Source organism: Doryrhamphus excisus, linkage group LG3 (assembly GCF_037039965.1).
Source record: "Doryrhamphus excisus strain RoL-2023G ecotype Guam linkage group LG3, RoL_Dexc_Guam_v1.1, whole genome shotgun sequence".
Classification (NCBI taxonomy): Eukaryota; Metazoa; Chordata; class Actinopteri; order Syngnathiformes; family Syngnathidae; genus Doryrhamphus; species Doryrhamphus excisus.
Genome location: NC_136359.1, coordinates 6,278,493 through 6,299,196, shown reverse-complemented (window position 1 = coordinate 6,299,196; position 20,704 = coordinate 6,278,493). Strand labels below are relative to the sequence as shown.

Sequence of the window (20,704 nt, the reverse complement as noted above, 5' to 3'; positions counted from 1 at the left end):
AAACCCGCCCACCGCCCCCCTCAAAGAGGAAAAGAAAAACAAAGAGGAGAGAAAGATGCATGGAGACTGGCTCCTGAAGTTGCTGCCTTTCATGACATCTTAAAGGAAAAAAACCTCTTTCATTTTGTACATAACACCTCTAACCACCCCTGACCCAGCCCCGCCCCACCCACCCCTGTGTATAGTCCACCAGCAGGCTTTACTACACATCTTAAAATAAAGCCTGGAGCTAGTCCTGTCATGATAATCATTCATTCATTCATTCATTCATTTTTTCACGAGGGTCAAGGGGGTGCTGGAACCTATCCCAGCTGTCTTTGGGCGAGAGGCGGGGTACACCCTGGACTGGTCGCCAGCCAATCACAGGGCACATATAGACAAACAACCATTCACACTCACATTCATACCTATGGACAATTTGGAGTGGCCAATTAACCTAGCATGTTTTTGGAATGTGGGAGGAAACCGGAGTACCCGGAGAAAACCCACGCATGCACAGGGAGAACATGCAAACTCCAGAGATGGCCGAGGGTGGAATTGAACCTTGGTCTCCTAGCTGTGAGGTCTGCACGCTAACCACTAGACCACCGTGCCGCCCCAATAATACACAATAAATAAAAAAACTAGTTGATACATTTGTTTGTGTGAATGCGTGTTTGTCTTCCTGGTCTCGTTTTAACACAGGCTGGATGACAAGAGGGTTCACTCTACATGCGTTTTTGTGCCTTGGCTCTGCAGTGGAATGAATGGCGAGAGTGAACATTCAGCATCTTGGTCCCAGTACGTGGAGGCGGAGCTAGTAGTGAGTGGATACACAGAGTTCTGCAAGTTAGCAAATGTGGGAATATTTCAGTTTTAAACAGAATGGACAAGATGCGTGCATGAACACCAACAAACCGATATGTCACATTTGTTCCGAAGTAGTGACGAGGAAAAAGGGCAATACAACATTCTGGCCAGTTTTCCCAACTGAGGAAAAAAAAGTAAAATAGCGATGAGGTGTTCATTTGTCAAAGTAAACAAAACTGCAGGAAATGGTGCACGCTCACAGACAGTGTTGCTCGCTACACTGCAAAAGAAATACAACCTTTCAATACAGTCGAAAAGCCAACATTTTGGGAAATGTTAGAAATGTTTGACTGACAGTATGAATGACATGTCACAGACAGTAATTCAGCTCTGAGAGAATGTTTAGCACAGCTGCTAACATTGCTACTTCAGAGAGATCCCGCCTTAAACCACCCATCAGCCTGTTTGTGTTTCTTGCTGTGAATCAGTCAAATGAAGTTGCTCCACATTTTCATATGGCCTGTGGCTAGTTTGCACTTTTTGTTGACCTGTTGAGGAAATATAGCAATGGTCAGTATTTATTCAAGTGCAATTTCCATTTTATTTGCTTTTACTGTTGTGTGTGTTTTTTATTGGACTGTTTTATTCCTAACAGACAGGCTTTATTTTGTTATTGTTTTGGTTATAATTGTGAATTTATTCAAGTGCAATTTTTGCTAGAAGAGACTGAGACTGTTTTTTTTTATGTGGACTTTTGACAATCTAAAATAGTTGAAAAACACTTTTAACTATGAAGCTAAAGTGTGGAGATTTTTTAGCCCCCTTTTTTATGAGGGTAGACCAAAACACAATTGTGTACCTTCCGCTATAATAAACATCATCATACAATCCAAGTGTATGAAGAAGGCTCTGTGGCACACTTCTAGACATTTATGAGTATGTTTGGTGGATTGGTTGTGGTTAAAATGTAATAAGTAGCTGATCTTTAACAGAAGCGCTACTGTATGAACTTACAGTAACTCAGTAACTTGTTTTGGCACCTTTCTGCCCCCTAGTGGTGGGGGAAAAAACACCTACTACTTCTGTTGGACGTCATTAGACTGTTCAGATGGAACTAATATTGGCTTTAATTTCATGATAATTCACATAATTAACAAATGTTTTCATGAGCTTTCTTTTTTACAATCTTGGATTCAATATGATAAACACTGATGTGTTTATAATAGTACTGTCTCTGTCCTTTCTTTCCACAGGTTACCAGCAACGATGCCCAAAAGTAACAACAGCCCGAGGTTTCTGTTGGACGCAAACTTCTTCCAGCAGTCTTCTGGCTTGTTGATGTCCAGAGTGTAAATCTAAAAGGGGAAAAAAAATCCATAAATGTCACATTAATGTCCAGCAGGTGGATGCTGCTCCTCACCTGGTGTGATAAGTGAACCCCCACGGTGGCGAGGACGGCATAGTAAGGGAGGGTCTGCTCCGCATGCACCCCGGCCACGACGAGGCCTGCCATCATGGCCGCCGTGAAGCCGCTCAGCCAGGGTTTGGTCTGCTCCCGGAACCTCAGCGCGGTCGACTTGACGCCCACCTTGACATCATCCTCCTTATCCTAAACGACAGACCACCGCGTTAGACCGCTTTGTCAGGTCTTCTCAAGACGCGAGTCACTCCACTCCAGCACCTGATGCGCGTAGATGGTGTCGTAGATCAACGTCCACATCACCCCGGAGAAGTACAGCGGGAGACACACGAACCAATCACAGGAGCCCTTGATGGCGGACCAGCCGAGCAGCGCCCCCCAGTTGAAGGTGAGACCTGCATGGAAGCAACACATAATAACGACGATAAAGACTGCCAATTATTCGGCACCATACCAAGCACAAACTGTGGCCAATACGTGATCCTCTTCATCAGGGGGTAGGTGACGACTAGAGACAAGGAGGCGGCGCCCAGAGCGATGCTGTGATGAATTGATTGAAGAACATTAACAAGTTAAAGATCCCGTATACAGTCATCCCTCGTTTATCACGGTTAACTGGTACCAGAGCCGACCGCAATAAGTCAATTTCCGTGACGTAGGATTCAATATTAATACACTGAATATTTTTATAGTGAGAGCATATAAAAACCTTTTTATGACTTTCTAAATACAAGTTTTAACATTATTTGAGCCATTTATACATGAAATAACACCCAAATAGTGACTTTTACATCTGTATTTGTCTTTGGTTTGCACCACATTGTGCAGACTAGGGGATCACTAATTAGTTAGCCTCTCCAATTAACTTATTCTAAACTTTAAAAAGTGTTTCAAATGGAGTGGGGAAGGAGTTACCACTTCCACACGGAAAGAGAGGAGAACCTTTTGATTTGTACCACAATAGAGTCTTGAACCGGTCATGAAGTGCTATATATATCACAATATTGATGGTTACTATGGTACCCATTATGTCATTGGATGGTCATGTCACCTTGTACTTCGGTACGTGACAAAAAATAAATAAAAATACAAAATAATAATAAAAAAATTTATTATATTATAAAAGCAGGAAGTGAACAAATGTAACAGTTACTGATTGTAAAAGTACCAGATGGAGGGGTAGGATTTAATAAGCTTTGCTTCTTCCTACTCCTTTTGGACATGTGGAACTGGGAACTGATTATGGGATGCACTCAATTGTAACCTGATGCATGTTCAAATGAAATGAAACTATGACCATACCATTACAATAGAGCGAGGGATGACTGTAGTAAATCTCAAGGTACCACGTATTGGATGTGTTGACCAAAATCTAGCCTTCATGCTGGGATTGAGAGTGCTATTTTAGCATGTGTAGTGAAGCCTTTGAACGCTTATCTGGTGCCACACAATTTCAAAAGTGTACATTTGAGTGCCTTTTCTCGCAGAACAAAACAAAAGAAGGCTAATTAATAAAAAAAAGAAAGTCGGTCACTACAGATACCTGTAATAGTTGAGGCAGAGGAGAACCCCAAGAGCGAGAGACAGCTGCCCTCCCAGAAACACCAAAGCCTGGAAGCGAGTAATCTGCCCCGCTGCAATGGGGCGAGTGGCCGTCCGGGTAACCTGGGCAACGGATATCGTCATCTTCAAGAAACAGTAAAACTCAAAACACACAGTAGGTAGTCGATAATTCATCAATAAATCACATGGTAAAGTACTCTGGCTTTGTCGGCCTCTATATAGTGCCATGTGTAAGCATGCGTCTGTGTTTCTCATCTTTCGCTTCCAAACAGCCAGGAAGCGGATCGACACGCTTTACAGAACAATGGTGAACAGAGTGAGACCTCTTAGTAAAAGCGTCGACGCCTCGTGAGAAGCAATGCAACTTAGTAGGGAAAAAAGTGTTTGCAAAGCCAAATGCCACTCCCATCAACACGGACGATCATTTATTCGAAAGCAACATAAAAGGCAACAAAACCAACTTGCCCACCTCAAACATGGCGACCCCACCCAGTTTTCCAATCTGGGAAAAAAAACTACCCATGGAGATGCAGAGCCTTTGTTGTGACAGTCAACACTCACTGAGATGTTTGTTTGGCGAAGTAAATGCAAACAGAACGGCGCAAAATGGTGTGCGTTCACAGAAAGTCATTGCAGAAGAAATACTGCTCTTTCATACAGTTTAAAAGCCAGCATTTCAAGAAATGCTGCAAATGTTTGACAGACAGTTTGAACTGCCTGTGAGAAAATACAGTACATGTCATAAAGTGAAAGACGACTTAATGATAAAGGAATTTTTGCATTAATATGATTATTATTATACATCAGCGGTTCATTAGGTCTCAAAAATGTTGACATATTGTTTAGCATCAAATTATGGAACAAATATTTATATTTATAATATTACACACTTGTATTGTTTTGCGACTCGGTTAAATGAAAGTTTGTCAAGTCATATTTTCTACTTTCCTTAAAATTAATGTTAAAATCTTGTGTATCATCTCGTCATCATCAACATCCCGAGACATGTTGTTTGAGAAATGCTTATTATTACATTAAGTTTGTATTACATTAAGTTACATCAAAGAACATCACATGATTACATTTGCACAAGTCAACGTGTCAGAAACAGCGCTGACTGATTTTTAAAACAGTGACGAATCGGGACAATAATGATTAACTGCTATATTGCTTTGTTCATTTAAATAGGTACCTTCTGGTCAAAGTCTTTATCCCACATGTCATTGATGGTACAGCCTGCTCCTCTCATGAGCAGAGCACCTGTCCCAAAAAGGGCCAGCATTCCCAGGTCCGGAAAGCATCCCGGGTCTGCAGCCAGCGCGATGCTCCATGTGCACGGGAGGTACAACAGCCACGTTCCTACAACATGCAAACAAACAGCTTACTGTAGGTCATTGCCAAAATAAGCGTGGCAGTACTGCAGCATAATTCTGTTTCTAATATTTTGAGCGCTCATCATGGAACTAAATGAGCTAACCAAAATACCACTGAGTCTGAGCAATATGTGTGACGCAATAATACACACCTATTGGTTTGTCCAGCCTCATCAAACGGAGGTATGGCTGGACAGGCGCCGGGGCTGCGTTCACAATCGTAGCAGCCGACACCCCGAATGATCTTCTTTCATGACGCTGTGCTTCACCAACAGATGACCGGATGAATCTCAGACCGGGACCAACACTTGAGCGGAGACAGCCTCTGGACAGCCATTCTTCCTTGTGGGAGATGGTGCTGGAGAGACAGGTGGAATACCGGAATATCCTCAGAGCGTTCAGCGTAGCCTGGCAGGTCCGTTTGGATGGAAGCATGGTGTTTCTCGGGGGGTCATTCTCTGTTTGACCCTAGCAGGCAATGTCAGGCTTGGGCACACAAACACACACAATGACTTTTCAAGAATATGCAAGGGCAGGCAATTTCTTTGTTCCACGCAGGTGCACCATTTTCCACTTGTCTGTGTGTCACTTTAACATTGTTATACTATACCATAATAAATCCTTACGATATGCAGATGACACATAAGTATAGTAATTGTGTCCCGCCGGCTCAAACGTGACATTTTTGACGTAAAGGTCATAAAAAAAAGTCACGATGAATTACAGAAGACTAAATAAAGAGTAATAAAAAGTAATCGGATAAATTGTGAATAAATAAATGGTTGTCATGCTTATTAATTACCATCGCTCTTGTGTTATTGTCCGCTTCCTGGTTGAGATGGTCCGTCTGTACATGGTTCCGGAGGAAACATGTTGCACAAAGGAACTAATTATGGTTAGTTTGCAGTGCCATTGTGGAAATGTGTTTGGATATTAGAATAGATCAGTCCAAAGAAAATAAAAATAGAGCGATAGATAATGAATGTAAAATGCCTACGCTCATATTTGGAATATAAAGCCACCGTTGGGTGTGTTTCTTACAGCAATAACAGGTTGAAATACCCCGGAGGCAGAAGGAGTAAGCAAAATACATTAAATACGATTTTTTTACAACGTTGTATTTGTATGGTGTGAAATGTGTTTTTCAAGCCTTAAAAGTGTATATTTCATGTTAGCGATGGCGCTTTGCCAAATGTACGGCGACCGGGTTAATTGAGGTGGGGATTCATGCAAATTCGCAAAAATTTCTGAATGCAATTATGTGTCAATTAACTCTTTCTTATGCCAACACATAAAATAACAGTGTATATAATGTAGTCCCCAGTTCCACGCCCCCACCAAAAAAAACAAAAAACAAAGCCGTTTTCAAAGCATATATTCCCACTTTTATCATTGAACTCGATAAGCATTAGTGACGAATTATTTGCGCGACAACTTAACTTCCGCTTGTCACCTTCAGTGTAAAACTACGATTGCAGTATTTTCTCTACCGAAGGTGGACTGGTTTGGATCGATGCGTTTTATTATACAATTCCCAACACATTTGCCGGAAGTCAAGTTGGTGTACACGAAAGTGACACCGCACTCCCGCGAAAAATGGCGGAAATTTGTGTTGTCTTATCAACATCTGCTCTTCGAAGCGTTGCAATCTGAACCACGACCTGTTGACATTGCTTGGTGAGTGCACTTAATGTGTTTGTGGACCATCTAAGCTGTCTTGTCTTCCCAAGAGTTCAGTCAGTCGTGCTGGTCTGGTTTTTAATTAAAACACCCCTCTCGGTTGGAAGTTGTCGTGTTACACTTTTTGTGTTACTTTTGCTATTGTTGTAGGTGTGCAACATAGTAGCTTTGCTCTGAGTATTATACGCAGAACACTTCGTTGTGTTGCGTTTTATAACTATGACGCTTGCTGCTAGCGCTGCTATCTGTTGAGTGTATTCATCTTCCCCTCTTATACTCTTCAACATTTACACACACATGCTAGCATATTCTCTAAATTCCACGCCTACTTGAATTAATTACATTGTTGTGTGACTACACATCAATGCGGCAGTAGGTGAAATAACCAATACTATCAATGCTTTGTATTAAAGTCAACAGTGTTGCAGAGCAGTAAATGACATTTCAGCCATCCATTAATCCATTCATTTCTATACATCATTAGGGGTCATGGGTGAGCTTTAGTCTCCAGTTAGCTTAGCGTGCTTGTGGGATGTAGTAAGAAGCCATAGTACCTGGAGAAGAAGCCATAGTACCTGGAGAAAAATCCACGCCAACACAGGGAGAACATGCAAACTCCACAACAGAGATGTTCCAATGCAGATTTACACACAAAAATATTAAATGCAACACTTTTGTTTTTGCTCCCATCTTTCATGAGCTGAACTCAAAAGATCTAAAAATGTTTCTGTACCTACCTCTCTCAAATATTATTCACAAATCTGCCTAAATCTGTGTTATTGAGCATTCAAAATTCCTAATCAATCTACCTCACAGGTGTGGCATATCAAAGCAGCTTGATTATTGCACAGGTGTGCTTTAGGTTGGTCGCAATAAAAGGCAATTTTGAAATGTGCAGTTTAACTGTAATTTTTGCTCCGGCTGTATGTTTTGCGTACCAACCACATAAGATCCATACCGGAAACATCTGCCCATGTCACGTCTGACACCTAGTCACTTTGTCCACTGGCAATTTTTTTTAACGACAGCGCTTCTGCGCTGTCACATGACATCGCAGTGAACCTTGTGCCTTTTTTGCACATAGACCGGAAATAGAAGTCTGACATGTTATGACAGGCGGCCTAAATATTTTGTCATATGTTAATGCACGAAAAGCCAAGCATTGGCCTCTGGTATTGTTTTATTGATTAGCGATGACAGAAAAATGTACTGAAATCCCCTTCTAATGTCAATGTCATAATGCCTGGAGAGGTTGATGCAATTCCCTGTGATTCCCCAACTTTTAGTTAGGATTATCGATTGTCAAAATAAGATGCTGCCAGCTGTAATGTGTGTATTCTCCAATTTACCGCCTAGGTGTGCCACTGCCATGACCTCGTACCTCTGGGATGCAAAAGGACATTGACATGATGCACAACCAAGCTGCTACTCAAGAACACGTGAGCCAGTCTTTCCAGTGTAGTCATTGTATACTCAATTTCAAAACCAAGGTCTTCTTATTCGATCACCTCAACAACGTGCATGGGGCTGCCAGAAGCGCTGGTTTAATTAATAATACCAAGAGCGACGCCTTGGCAAATACCCCGGAAGGAAGCCAACTTGCTAGTTTTGAAACTGGTCGTCTGGAGGTTCTGAAGGAACGGGAGCTTAACCAGGAGGAAAACAGCAATAACTTGGATGAAGAAGTTTTCAAAATCCAAGAGCTCATATCGGCGGATCAGGAGACAGACGGCGAAGAGGCGGATGACCTCCCTACCTCAAATACGAAAGGCTCGTCAAAGGATTTGAAGACGTACAAGAAGCCGCTACAGACCACCTCCATCACCAACTATTTTGTAGTCGGCCCTCAGTCGAATGAGACACCGTCTGAGAAGTCGAGCGATCACTTTGAGCGCAATGACGACAAAGACAGCAGCAGTGATGACAGTAGCAACTGCAGCAGTGACGTTGACGCCCCCTCAGCCTCCCTCGATATCGCCAACAAAATGACATTCTTGCAATACCATCACCTTTATGAAGCTGATCTGACACCCCCCATAGATCAAGTCAAAGAGCTCAGTTGTGAGAAAACGGCAAACAAAAAGACCGATAAGGCAGAGGAGGAGACGGGTCCGGTGACGGAGAACAAAACCACATTGGAATCGTCGGACAGGAAAGGACTGTCCTTTGAAGTGAGCGAAGATGAGGATGAAAATGCAACGGTGAACCCCCGTAGTTACCGTTGCAAGCATTGTAGCCACAAAGACGAGAGCCTAAAACGCATGCATGCTCATTATCACAAAGCCCACCCTTACGTACGATATCGCTCAAACTACATCCAAGATCCCAGCAATCGCAGCGCTACCTTCCGGTGCCTCGTCTGTCCGATTGACTTTTCCAGCGAAGTCGACCTCAGGAAGCATTACAGCGACGAGCACCCGGGGGCTCCGGATATTTTCTCACTGCATCGACATCAACTCGGCCTGCTTTTCAAATGTTTTAGGTGTACATTTACCTCGGGTGCATTGGATTTGCTTAAAGAGCACTACGAAGAAATGCATCCGACACATAAGCCCCTGAAATCATTGATGCTCCTCAAATACTTGCCCACCCAATCCCAAGAAGGCCCGCCACTGTCGAAAGAACGCGAGAAGACACCCGGTTTAGCGAAACCTCCACGCGCCTCTCCTGACAGTGGGCCAAATGTCACCTCGTACCGATGCCACCTCTGTCCTTTCAGCCACACGTCTGTGATTGTCATGCATGTCCACTATCAAAAAAATCACGCGGAAGAAGAGGTCACATTTGACAGAATAAAACAACTCGCTTGTGTCGCGTCTCAGTCGGCCAAGAAGATGCCGGGAGATCCAAACTCGACCGGAGAAGCAGACAAAGTGAAAAGAAAAAGCTCACATTCATTCATGAAGCCGTCTGAAGCCCATTCAGAGGCTCCTCCCACCAAGAAAGTCAAGTCCTCAGAGGACAGAAATGAAGGAAGCGATTCATCGCCTCAACGTAGAACACAACCTACCGATCACACACAAAAAACTGTAGAAGGAACATTGAAGCAAAACGCCAAGATGAAGCTCCAGAAACTCGTAGCCAAGGTCTCGTCAAGAACTACCTCGAAAGCCAGCAAACAAATGAAATCCAGCAGGGACGAACTTAAGCAAAAAGACGGCATCAAACCTGCCTCTTCACTTCCGCGGTTCAACTGTTACGCTGATGCCCGGGATTTGTTTTACTGCTATAAGTGCAACTACGGGAATCCTTCTGTTAAAGGAGTAAAAGCCCATCAAGTCCAAATCCATCAAAATATTCATGCCAGTAACGAAAGTATTGTCGCTTACACATCGAAAATTCACGATGAGTTAGAAAAATCCAGAACCCAAGCTAACGATCCGTCTTGGTCTCCTCCGCTGCCGCTTCCTCTCCTGAAAAAAGGAGAAGAAGAGATGTTTTTCTGCCACTTCTGCAACTACAGACGACGGGCCATGTGCGAGGTCATCCATCACTACATCCGAAGACATCCTGGATTTGAGGCCACGGCGGAAGAAATCCATCTGTACACGTCCACACTTCTCCAAAAGCTGCAGATGACACCGCAGAAGACGGAAGAAGTTGGAGAAGCGGGCGGAGAATCTGTTGAGAAACCACAAAATAAAACCACAAAAATCAAAATACCCAAAGCCTCTCAGAAGATCAAGAACCTTCAGTGCCACGACTGCATTTACAAGACTCACAGCACAAGTCTTTTCAGGATCCATATGCAGAAATGCCACCGAGTGAATAACTCCAGCTCGGGGGTTTTAAAAGTTTACCTGAAGCAAGAAAACGTCCAGTCAGGCTACCGCTGCGACTTGTGCCCTTTCGCTCACAAGAAATCAATCATGTTGTACAAACACTACCGTCAAGAACACCCCGAAAGTCGATCCAGTCTGGATTTCATCACCACCAGCTTACAGGACGTCCACAAGAAGTCTTCCAGCAAGAAGAAAAGCCAAATAAAGCGAGAGCTTGACAGTGCGGATGAAACGGATGGTCTTCTGCAGAACGAAACCAGGACTTATTCATGTCAGGCGTGTTCTTTCAAAGGCAGCTCCGTGGCAAGCATCAAAGACCACTACCGTGCCGTCCATCCTTGGTGTGTCAAAGACGACGGCTCGGTCCCCAGCGATGGCAGCAGGAAGAAGCCAAACGGCAGCAAAAGCGAGGAAGGCCGCAAGGAATTGGACTCCTTTGACGACTACCAAATTCCTCTGGAGTTTGAAAAGTTGTCGTCTCTGTCTCCCGAACCCGAGGTCTCGCCGCCCTCTCCGTGTGGTAATGACGCTGCCCGCATGGCTAAAGAAACCAAACCTGCAACTGGAAGTACTGTGAAAAAACAAGACCACATCCGGAAGCGCGTGCATGTCTTTAAGTGTGCGTACTGTTCCTATGTGAACACCAAGCGGCAAGGGGTGCTCACTCATTGCCAGATGCGGCACACGGACCTCAAGTCCAGAGCAGAGAGTCTTCACGTGGATGAAAAACACGTACGCGACTGGGCGGACTGCATGAAAAGAAAAGGACACTGGGACATGCATAAGCCATTTCGGGGCCACATATGTAAACTCTGCCCCCGAATCCATGCCAATGTGGAGAATCTCAAAAAACACTACGAGCGGGACCACGACGAGGCCCCCCCACCCGACATCGAGGCAGATATAGGGAAAGGTAAACAAAAGAAAATCCCGAATAACTCCATTTCCGCATACAAGAATAAAATCACGCTATTCAGATGCCAACAATGCATCTACACCTGCAGCACTAAAATAGCATTTGGCCGACACATGCGCTTTAAGCACAAAAACGCCACTCTTCAGGATTGTCGCTACAATTGCGTCCTATGTTCTAATTCTTACTTCAAGAAGAAACGTCTTGGAATCCATTATACCACAAAGCACGGCCAGGATGCCTACCAGAAATACTTCATACCGCTACATGATCATACTCCGGAGCAGCCGCCGCAAGCACCTGCTGCCAGTCCACAGCCGCCAGATACAGACACCAACCCGAGCACCGTTGCCAAATTAAAAAAACTAGTCTTCAGGTGCCCGTGTTGCCCCTATGTCAACTCCCGCTACCATGGAATGTCCATTCACTGCCAAATGCTTCACGCAGACTTTGCAGTCAGGATCGAGGAATTTGTAAAGGATGAAATTTTTATCAAAAGCACTTACCAATCGGGGACCAACAACAAAAGAGGCTACCTGTGTAACGTATGTCTGGGAATTTACGTATCGCAAAAGAAGCTGAGTATCCACTGTGCGAAAAAACACAACCCGGATGCGGTTCTGACGGCTTCCCAACATGCTGCTGAAAAACCGGCATCCAAAGATCAGGATTCTCTCGGCTCGCCGTCGGAGGCTCCAGCGCAGAGTGAGAGAGATGCCCAGTCGGACGCTCGGCGGAAAAAGACGGCGGATCATCATCGCCTGTACAAGTGCTCACTTTGTCCGTACTCATCGCAGATACGAAAGCGTCTTGCGGGGCATTACACCAAAGAACATGGAAAGCCCGCCTTCCTTAAACACTTTGCCCAGCAGTACCTGTATCCAAAAGCGAAAAAAGCGCACCCGGCGTCTCCGGATGACGTCGTAACCGAGGAACAGGAAGACGAGGCGCAACAGTCAAACGCGGTAGAACCCGAGGGGATGATTTACGAGTGCCGAATATGTGACTATAAAACGGGGGCTCGAAGGTACCTGACGTATCACTATAATAAGACTCACCAACTGGATGCAGCCACCAGATACAAGCTGCTAAAGGAGTACAACAAACGCAAAAGAAGCCCTCCCCCCCACCTGCTAAAAGAGTTGGACAACTCTGATGACCAGCTGCCGAAAAACGAGGAGGAGTGCTCCGATGATAAACGCCTGACAGCAGATTCGGAAGTGCGCTCTGACAATAAATGCAAGAAGTGCCCCGACTTGGTCTTTGACTCGCCGGAGCTGCTGCTCAGCCACTACAATGGCGTGCACCGCGCCAACAAGCGTTTGGACTTCACTATCATATATCCGCTGGGCCGCTCCACAGGCGTTTACAGATGCACCCGCTGCCTCAAACAGATGAATGGAATTCGAAAGCTGTGGCACCACTTGGATCTCCACCGGGAAAAAATAATGAAGGCCAAAAAGAGGAAGGTACAAGCGTTCTCGCCAAAACCATCACAGCCCAAACAAGTAAGTTTTAATGACAATTTCTTCTTTCGATGTGTTTTTTACCGTGCCTTTTTTATTTTGCGAGCAGGATGACGTGCAGGTGTCCGATACCGTGAGGGAGGTCTCTGAAGGCAACATACCGGAAGAGCAACACGGCTTGGCGTCGCCCTCCAAACCCGTGGAGGAAGAGCAACGGGACGCAGAATTGGGAAACGAGGTGCACGGATGCGCACATTGCCAGCGAACTTTCAAGTCGATCAACGGTTTGCGGACGCACGAGCGAAGCCATGCAACGTTGGCGGCCCTCAAGAAGCTGCCATCGACACAGTCACAGCTCAGGTGTGAAAGTCACTTCATGACCATCAGGGAGTTTGACATATGATTGACATATGTTAGCACTAGCGATGGTGGAGTCCACTCCAGTAGCCTTGGTGTTTTCCTTTAGCAGTAGCTTTGCTGTATCAGGAGTTACTCTGCCATGTCTTATTTGTTTTAAACCGCCATTCCCACATCCCTACAGCCTCAACAAGTATCTCCTCCACAAGCCTGGGACCATCAGGCCGTTCCAGTGCAGAATCTGCTTCTATCGGACCAACTTGATAGGCCTTTGGAACAACCATTTGCTGAAGAAGCACCTAGGTGAGGAACTTCTCCTTTAATTCTGTAGCCTCTTCTGCAGAAGCGCAACTATAAACGTGCAACCGTGTGTTCCTCGCTGCATGTTGGGTGGAATGTCCAGATGTCATCATACAGACCTCTGAAACCGACGACCAAGAGGAGACTCACAGCACCGAGAGTGATCGTCCACCGTTATGCCATGACCAAGCACCCAAAAATAATGAAGGGCGTACTAAAGGTAAGTCCTCTGTAATGTTCTAAAGTCGTGCTGTCGACCCATACCTGGTGTTTCTGTTCTACAGACTGGTACTTGGAGCCCCCGGAGGTACGGCGTCAGCTGAGCCACCTCAGCCTGATGGCGCAAAACGGCGCCTCGGCCGAAGCCAACAAACAGGCCCCCAGGGCAACGGACAACGGCCCCTTTCACTGCGAGTACTGCGGCTTCATTTCCGAGAGCCTACCCAGCCTGCGGCGACACTACATGAGTCGCCACGGCAGGAAGTTGTTCCGGTGCAAGGACTGCGACTTCTTCACCGGTTTAAGGTCAGTCAATCGCAGACATTGCAGTTTGGGCCAGCAGGGGGTGCCATGGTGATGATTCAGCCGGGAGACCGGTTAGCTTTAGCCTTGCACCAACTGATGAATTAAGATTAAGATATGCCTTTATTCGTCCCTCAGTGGGGAAATTTGTATTGCACAGCAGCAACAGTACAGAGTCAGTTAAGCAGTACAAAATACACAATATAGAAAAATAAACAATATAAACAACCCAAGTATTAACAAAATCAACAGTTTTTCCCAGAGATATATACAATACAGTATGTAGATAATATGAAACGAGATGAGATATATGACCAGTCTATACACTGAGATCTTGTTAGAGTTAATATGAGGCATTATGGAAATACTTCACATAGAACTTAGTATATTGCATTTAAAGCCCTTAATAGCCCTTAATATAAGCAGCTCAATCATGAGAAGACACCAACTTTGGATCTCTCGTTAGTGTTTCACAGTTACTTTTATTGGCTGCACGGTGCTCCCCAGCCTGTGTAACCTTTGCTGCTGGTCCACGTTCCCCCAGGTCTGATGGCGTCTGTGTTTTCATTGTCTTTTGCCTCCAAACAGGCAAGGAGAGGGTTCAGTCTGTGCATTTGTTTCAACACCTAGATGAAAATGAGTGTCGTTTAATACATACCGTATTTTCTGGACTATAAGTCGCACAAGGCCAAAAATGCATCATTAGGTAGAAAAAAACATACATAAGTCGCACTGGAGTATAAGTCGCATTTTTTGTGGGTAATTTATTTTCCAAACTACTTGACCAAAACAGACATTACGTCCTCTTGGAAGGCAAGTTCTAACAATAAAAGAATAGAGAACAGGCTGAATAGGTGTAAGATATGCTAACACAATGCTTATTCAGCTACACCAAAAATAAACATGAACAGAAAAGGTGTCCAACACTTTTTTCATTTATATGTCGCTCTGGAGTATAAGTCGCAGGAACAGCCAACCTATGAAAAAAAGTGTGACTTATAGTCCAGAAAAAATCTGGTACTTTTTACTCCAGTTGAAGAAAGGCTGCATACGTTTTATAGACTGTAAGAATTGCTTATATGTGAAATATGACACATTCAAGGAAATACAGCATTATTATACGATGTTGTTGTAGTTATACATTATCATCGCATTAGTGGTTTATTTGGTCCAAAAAAAACATCCTAATTGGGGGAAAATATACAATGAACGCACCTGCTTTGTTTTGTGACTCCCTTATATTAACCTTAAAACCGCAATGATGGCGTACAGTTACAGCCCTAGTTATGTTTTGAATGGCCTCCCTTTGCAGTACAGCACCTCGCAAAAGTGAGTACACCCCTCACCTTTCCACAAATGTGTTATTATGTAGTTTGATGTACAACGCTGACGTAATAAACGGGTGCGGGTGTCACGTGATAGAAGGTGTCAGGTGTATTAGACTTGCTGTTATCGCTCCAACACTCTCTCATACTAGTGACGAGAAGTTCGACATGGCACCCCATGGCAGAGAACTCCGAGGATGTGATGTTTTGGACATATGAGTGTTGCCAACATTCCCTGCAGAGGTTGAAGGGGTGGGGCGTCGGCCTGTCCTGTGTGCCTGTCCTCTCAGAAGGCCGCTTTAGATATCAATCTTTCATAATAAATCATAAGTGTCCTCCTCATCCCAACAGGAAAACCCTGAAGATGCACATGGAGACGGATCATTCCACCTTCCAAAAAGAACCCCCTCCCCACGACAGTGTCCGCTGCCCGTTCTGCCTCTACGAGACCAAGAACAAGAACAAAATGATCGACCACGTCCTGTTGCATCGTGGTACGTGACCTTCCAAGCTGACTGACAACATACAGTGCATCCGGAAAGTATTCACAGCGCTTCACTTTTTCTACATTTTGTCATGTTACAGCCTCATTCCAAACTGTATTAAATTAATCTCTTACCTCAAAATTCTACACAAAATACTCCATTATGACAATGTGAAAAAGTTTTTTTGTTGACTTTTTTGAATTTATTAAAAATACAAAACTAAGAAATCACATTTACATAAGTATTCACAGCCTTTGCCATGAAGCTCAAAATTGAGCTCAGGTGCATCTTTTTTCCACTGATCATCCTTGAGATCTTTCTACAGCTCAATTGGAGTCCACCTGCAGTAAATTCAGTTGATTGGACATGATTTGGAAATATAATAACTGTCTATATAAGGTCCCACAGTTGACTGTGCATGTCAGAGCACAAACACCAAGCATGAAGTCAAAAGAACTGTCTGTAGACCTGCGAGACAGGATTGTCTTGAGGCACAAATCTGGGGAAGGATACAGAAACATTTCTGCTGCTTTGAAGGTCCCAATGAGCACAGTGGCCTCCATTATTCGTAAATGGAAGACGTTTGGAACCACCAGGACTCTTCCTAGAGCTGGCCGGCCTTCTAAACTGAGCGATCGGGGAAGAAGGGCCTTAGTCAGGGAGGTGACCAAGGCCCCGATGGTCACTCTGTCAGAGCTCCAGCGTTCCTCTGTGGAGAGAGGAGAGCCTTCCAGAAGGACAACCATCTCTGCAGCAATCCACCAATCAGGCCTGTATGGTAGAGTGGCCAGACGAAAGCCACTCCTTAGTAAAAGGAACATGGCAGCCCGTCTGGAATTTGCCAAAAAGCACCTGAATGACTCTCAGACCATGAGAAACAAAATTCTCTGGTCTGATGAGACAAAGATTGAACATTTTTAGTTGTGAATGCCAGGCGCCATGTTTGGAGGAAACCAGGCACTGCTCATCACCAGGCCAATACCATCCCTACAGTGAAGCATGGTGGTGGCAGCATCATGCTGTGGGGATGTTTTTCAGCAGCAGGAACTGGCAGACTAGTCAGGATAGAAGGAAAAATGAATGCAGCAATATATAGAGATATCCTGGATGAAAACCTGCTCCAGAGCGCTCTTGACCTCAGTAGACTGGTCATGTACCTTGACCATATAGACAGTAGACATTAGCACACAGCCAAGATCTCAAAAGATTGGCTTCAGAACCACTCTGTAAATGTCCTGGAGTGGCCCAGCCAAAGTCCAGACTTGAATCCGATCGAACATCTCTGGAGAGATCTGAAAATGGCTGTGCACAGACGTCTCCCATCCAACCTGATGGAGCTTGAGACTTATTGCAAAGAAGAATGGGCAAAACTGCCTAAAGATAGGTGTGCTAAACTTGTGGGATCATATTCAAAAAGACTTGAGGCTGTAATTGCTGCCAAAGGTGGATCAACAAAGTATTAAGCAAAGGCTGTGAATACTTATGTAAATGTGATTTTTTTGTTTTCTATTTTTAATAAATTCAAAACAGTCAAAAAAAACTTTTTTCACATTGTCATAATGGAGTATTTTGAGGTAAGAGATTAATTTAATTCAGTTTGGAATGAGGCTGTAACATGACAAAATGTAGAAAAAGTGAAGCGCTGTGAATACTTTCCGGATGCACTGTATCTGACATCCGCTGACTAGTTTTTTTTTTTCCTTGTGCGTCTGCAGAGGAACGCGTCGTCCCCATGGAGGTGCGGCGCCCGAAGCTCTCCCGCTACCTTCACGGCATCGTCTTCCGCTGTCACAAGTGCACGTACACGAGCGCCAGCGCAGAGAACCTGCGCTCGCACGTGGCCAAGCATGACAACGTCAAGCCCTACCGGTGCCGCCTGTGCTACTTCGACTGTGTTAAGCTGAGTGCCTTGGAGGCCCACCTGTGTAGTAAACATCAAGTGAGTACTGCAGACGTGGGGGGGACCTATGCACATTTTCAACTGGAAAATACAGATATTTCTTTTATGGTGCATCATACCCTAAATATGCAACGACGCCTCGTTTGCATGACCGTTTTTTGGAAAAAAATTAATCATGTTAAAAAAAATATTGCAAATAAAGTGAAATATACTGTTCATCAGCTCATCAACAGTCTTTAGAGTGATTTAAGGTCAGGTATTCACACTTCAAAGATCCTGAGGGTGACGGAAGAAAAACAAGGGGAAGACCCTTTATCGAAAATGTTCATTTTATTCTAGGGTGATTTCAGGTTTTTTTTTGAGCTATGGTCTTAAACTTTTGATCAGCTGATGAACAGCCAATTTCACTTTAATGCTAAAAATTGCTTAAGCTAAACAGTTTTTGTCTGTATGTAAATTCAGACAACTTTTCAATTGGTCTTTTTGGTCAGGACCATACGTATACATGGGGGGGTATTTTTTTTGCCTTTAGCCTTTTTCTGATGGTGTGAATATGAAAGCACTGTGATATGTTATGAGATATGAGATATGAGATATGCTATGAGATGAGATGGGTCGGCCAACATTACTATCATGAGTTCTTTGGCATTTCACAATTTTGAATCTCATTTGAAGATATATTGTTGTCTTGGTTGGGCAGGTTGTGAGAAACCACGAGCTTGTGGGTCAGGTGAATTTGGACCAGCTGGAGATGAAGGTCAACAGGAAGACGGAAGAGGTGGAGGAAGAAGAAGAAGAAGAGGAGGAGGAAGAAGAAGAGGAGGAGGAGGAGGGGTCCCGAGTGGAGCACCAGGACATGGAAACTGAGGCTGGCTTTACAGATTTAAAAGAAGAAACTCCGAAGAAGGGAGGTAGGAAGCTCGCAGAGGATGCTGTGAGGCTGAAGGAAAGCAACTGTGTAGATAAGAAGATGCAGGAGCAGCAGGAGGAGGTGAGAGAGACATTCAGGCCAAACACAGAGGAACCAGAGAATAATTCCGACCTCCAAAGTGAGCACAGAAGCTCACTCAGAACAACAGAAGAAGAAGAAGAAGAAGAAGGAGGAAAGCAGGAGGCCGTGGTGGAGGGTAGCTCCAAGAAACGGCACAAGTTGAAACTGAAGTCCCTCAAGGACAAGACGCTGGACATCGAGGCGCAGGTGGAAAAGGACATACTGCGCCACATCCTGCAGCTGAATGAGGACGTGGACCTCCGCAAGCCTCGCAGGAAGGTGGTGGAGCAGCGAAGTGTCTGCGTGCATCAGATCCTCTCCCAGGATGACAAAGCCGGGAGGGACTTCAAGCAGGAAACGGACAGACGGAGCAGTACTTTGATGGAAAGCTCCACAGACGATACAGCCGACAGAAGCAAGTTGGGTGACTGTTACGGACACAGGGCGATATCTGGTGAGGGATGTCTAAAGGAGGAAAGGAGCCCCGTCACACTGAATGACGGGGAAGGACATGAGGAGGTGGAGGAGAAACGTGTGAAACTTGAGGAACATCAGGAGGAAGAACAAGCAGGAAGGACATCTGAGCTGCAAAGTAAGAAACTCAATGTTTTAGGAGGTCAGAGGTCACCTCAGTACGGTTTATTAGTGGTGGGCGTGTACAAGGGACAGGCCGTGGAAGCATTCCTTCATTCATTCATTCATTTTCTACCGCTTTTTCCTCACCTATCCCAGATGTCTTCGGGCGAGAGGCGGGGTACACCCTGGACTGGTCGCCAGCCAATCACAGGGCACATATAGACAAACAACCATTCACACTCACATTCATACCTATGGACAATTTGGAGTCGACAATTAACCTAGCATGTTTTTGGAATGTGGGAGGAAACCGGAGTACCCGGAGAAAACCCACGCATGCACGGGGAGAACATGCAAACTCCACACAGAGATGGCCGAGGGTGGAATTGAACCCTGGTCTCCTAGCTGTGAGGTGTGCGCTAACCACTGGACCGCCGTGCCGCCTGCATTCCTTCATGTTGTCGTTAAAAGTTGCAGCTTCAAAAGTTAGCTTTTTAGATTATTCTCACGTTTTCATCCATCCATCCATCCATCTTCGGGTCGCAGGGGAAGACAAAACCTGGCAGGAAAATGAAATACTGTTTTAATGTAATAAACACTCTGTTTACTGTGCAGGTGTGTCGGAGGCCGGGGATGTGGCTGTTCCCAAGGAGAAGACATTCCCTTGTGAGTTGTGTGGACGAATCCTCAAAAGTGAATCGGAGCTGGGGCGCCACGCCTCTCGCCACGGAATGTAGAAGAAGCCTTCACGTACACGAACGCGGGCCAGAAGCATTGAAACTCTAATTCCAAAACATTTCAGATATCCTGCCTTTAATGTTACATTTTTTACATTTTAAACATTTTCTAACGGATCATGTTTCTTTTATGTTAAATATTAAGTTTTGTTTATTAGATTAAATAAAGCTTTAGAAAACAGCCGTTAAATGTGTGACATTTTCATTTAGCTCTCCGTTTTAGGACCTTCATGTGAACAACAAGTCTTCTACTGTACTGTAAAAACAAAAATACAACAAAAAAAGTTTTATTTTTATTTTTTTTATTTTTTTTTTTTACCAAAAACTGGACCAAACTCCAAAATCCTGAAGTGATATTGTTGCTTTCAAGGACTATAGGACGTTTGTGCCTTCCTGTCTCGTGTCAAACCATGCCAACAGTAATAAACTTTTGTTTGTTTTTTTACAGCGTGATGTTTTCAATAAAATGGTTTCGTTCCATTTCTATGTGCTGTCGAAGATCAGTAAATGTTGCTTTAAAGGAAC

General features: G+C 44.5%; 2 protein-coding genes across 3 annotated transcripts; one reads left to right on the top strand and one right to left on the bottom strand.

Annotated features, from left to right (window-relative positions):
• Nucleotides 1-1,983: 1,983 nt before the first annotated feature.
• Nucleotides 1,984-7,578, bottom strand: coq2 (coenzyme Q2 4-hydroxybenzoate polyprenyltransferase). 2 transcript variants are annotated; one of them, XM_078789538.1, is made up of 8 exons: nt 7,401-7,578; nt 5,298-5,631; nt 4,965-5,131; nt 3,753-3,874; nt 2,664-2,749; nt 2,471-2,604; nt 2,210-2,398; nt 1,984-2,144 (listed from the first exon to the last, which is right to left on the bottom strand). In XM_078789538.1, exons 2-8 carry the CDS (start codon nt 5,578-5,580, stop codon nt 2,007-2,009), a joined length of 1,119 nt encoding a protein of 372 aa, XP_078645664.1. In that variant the 5' UTR covers nt 5,581-5,631; nt 7,401-7,578; the 3' UTR covers nt 1,984-2,006. The 2 variants fall into 2 exon arrangements, with proteins under 2 accessions (XP_078645664.1, XP_057926772.2); XM_058070789.2 differs by lacking the exon at nt 7,401-7,578 and adding an exon at nt 5,948-6,650.
• LOC131128178 (zinc finger protein 462-like) lies at nt 6,662-20,663 on the top strand. Its single transcript, XM_058070785.2, has 10 exons — nt 6,662-6,822; nt 8,182-13,028; nt 13,096-13,346; nt 13,528-13,646; nt 13,747-13,863; nt 13,928-14,168; nt 15,842-15,984; nt 17,691-17,914; nt 18,576-19,458; nt 20,058-20,663. The coding sequence occupies exons 2-10, from the start codon at nt 8,214-8,216 to the stop codon at nt 20,177-20,179; spliced, it is 6,915 nt and encodes a 2,304-aa protein (XP_057926768.2). The 5' UTR covers nt 6,662-6,822; nt 8,182-8,213; the 3' UTR covers nt 20,180-20,663.
• Nucleotides 20,664-20,704: the final 41 nt, after the last annotated feature.

What these genes read in the sequence shown, in the direction of transcription:
- LOC131128178 (XM_058070785.2), top strand. Translation starts at nt 8,214, where the DNA reads ATGCAAAAGGACATTGACATGATGCACAACCAAGCTGCTACTCAAGAA. An exon ending in AACCATCACAGCCCAAACAA is followed by an intron (nt 13,029 to 13,095) that starts GTAAGTTTTAAT and finishes TTTTGCGAGCAG; the next exon opens with GATGACGTGCAGGTGTCCGA. An exon ending in TTTGCTGAAGAAGCACCTAG is followed by an intron (nt 13,647 to 13,746) that starts GTGAGGAACTTC and finishes TGGAATGTCCAG; the next exon opens with ATGTCATCATACAGACCTCT.
- coq2 (XM_078789538.1), bottom strand. Translation starts at nt 5,580, where the DNA reads ATGCTTCCATCCAAACGGACCTGCCAGGCTACGCTGAACGCTCTGAGG. An exon ending in GAGGCTGGACAAACCAATAG is followed by an intron (nt 5,132 to 5,297) that starts GTGTGTATTATT and finishes TGCATGTTGTAG; the next exon opens with GAACGTGGCTGTTGTACCTC. An exon ending in GGGTTCACTTATCACACCAG is followed by an intron (nt 2,145 to 2,209) that starts GTGAGGAGCAGC and finishes TTCCCCTTTTAG; the next exon opens with ATTTACACTCTGGACATCAA.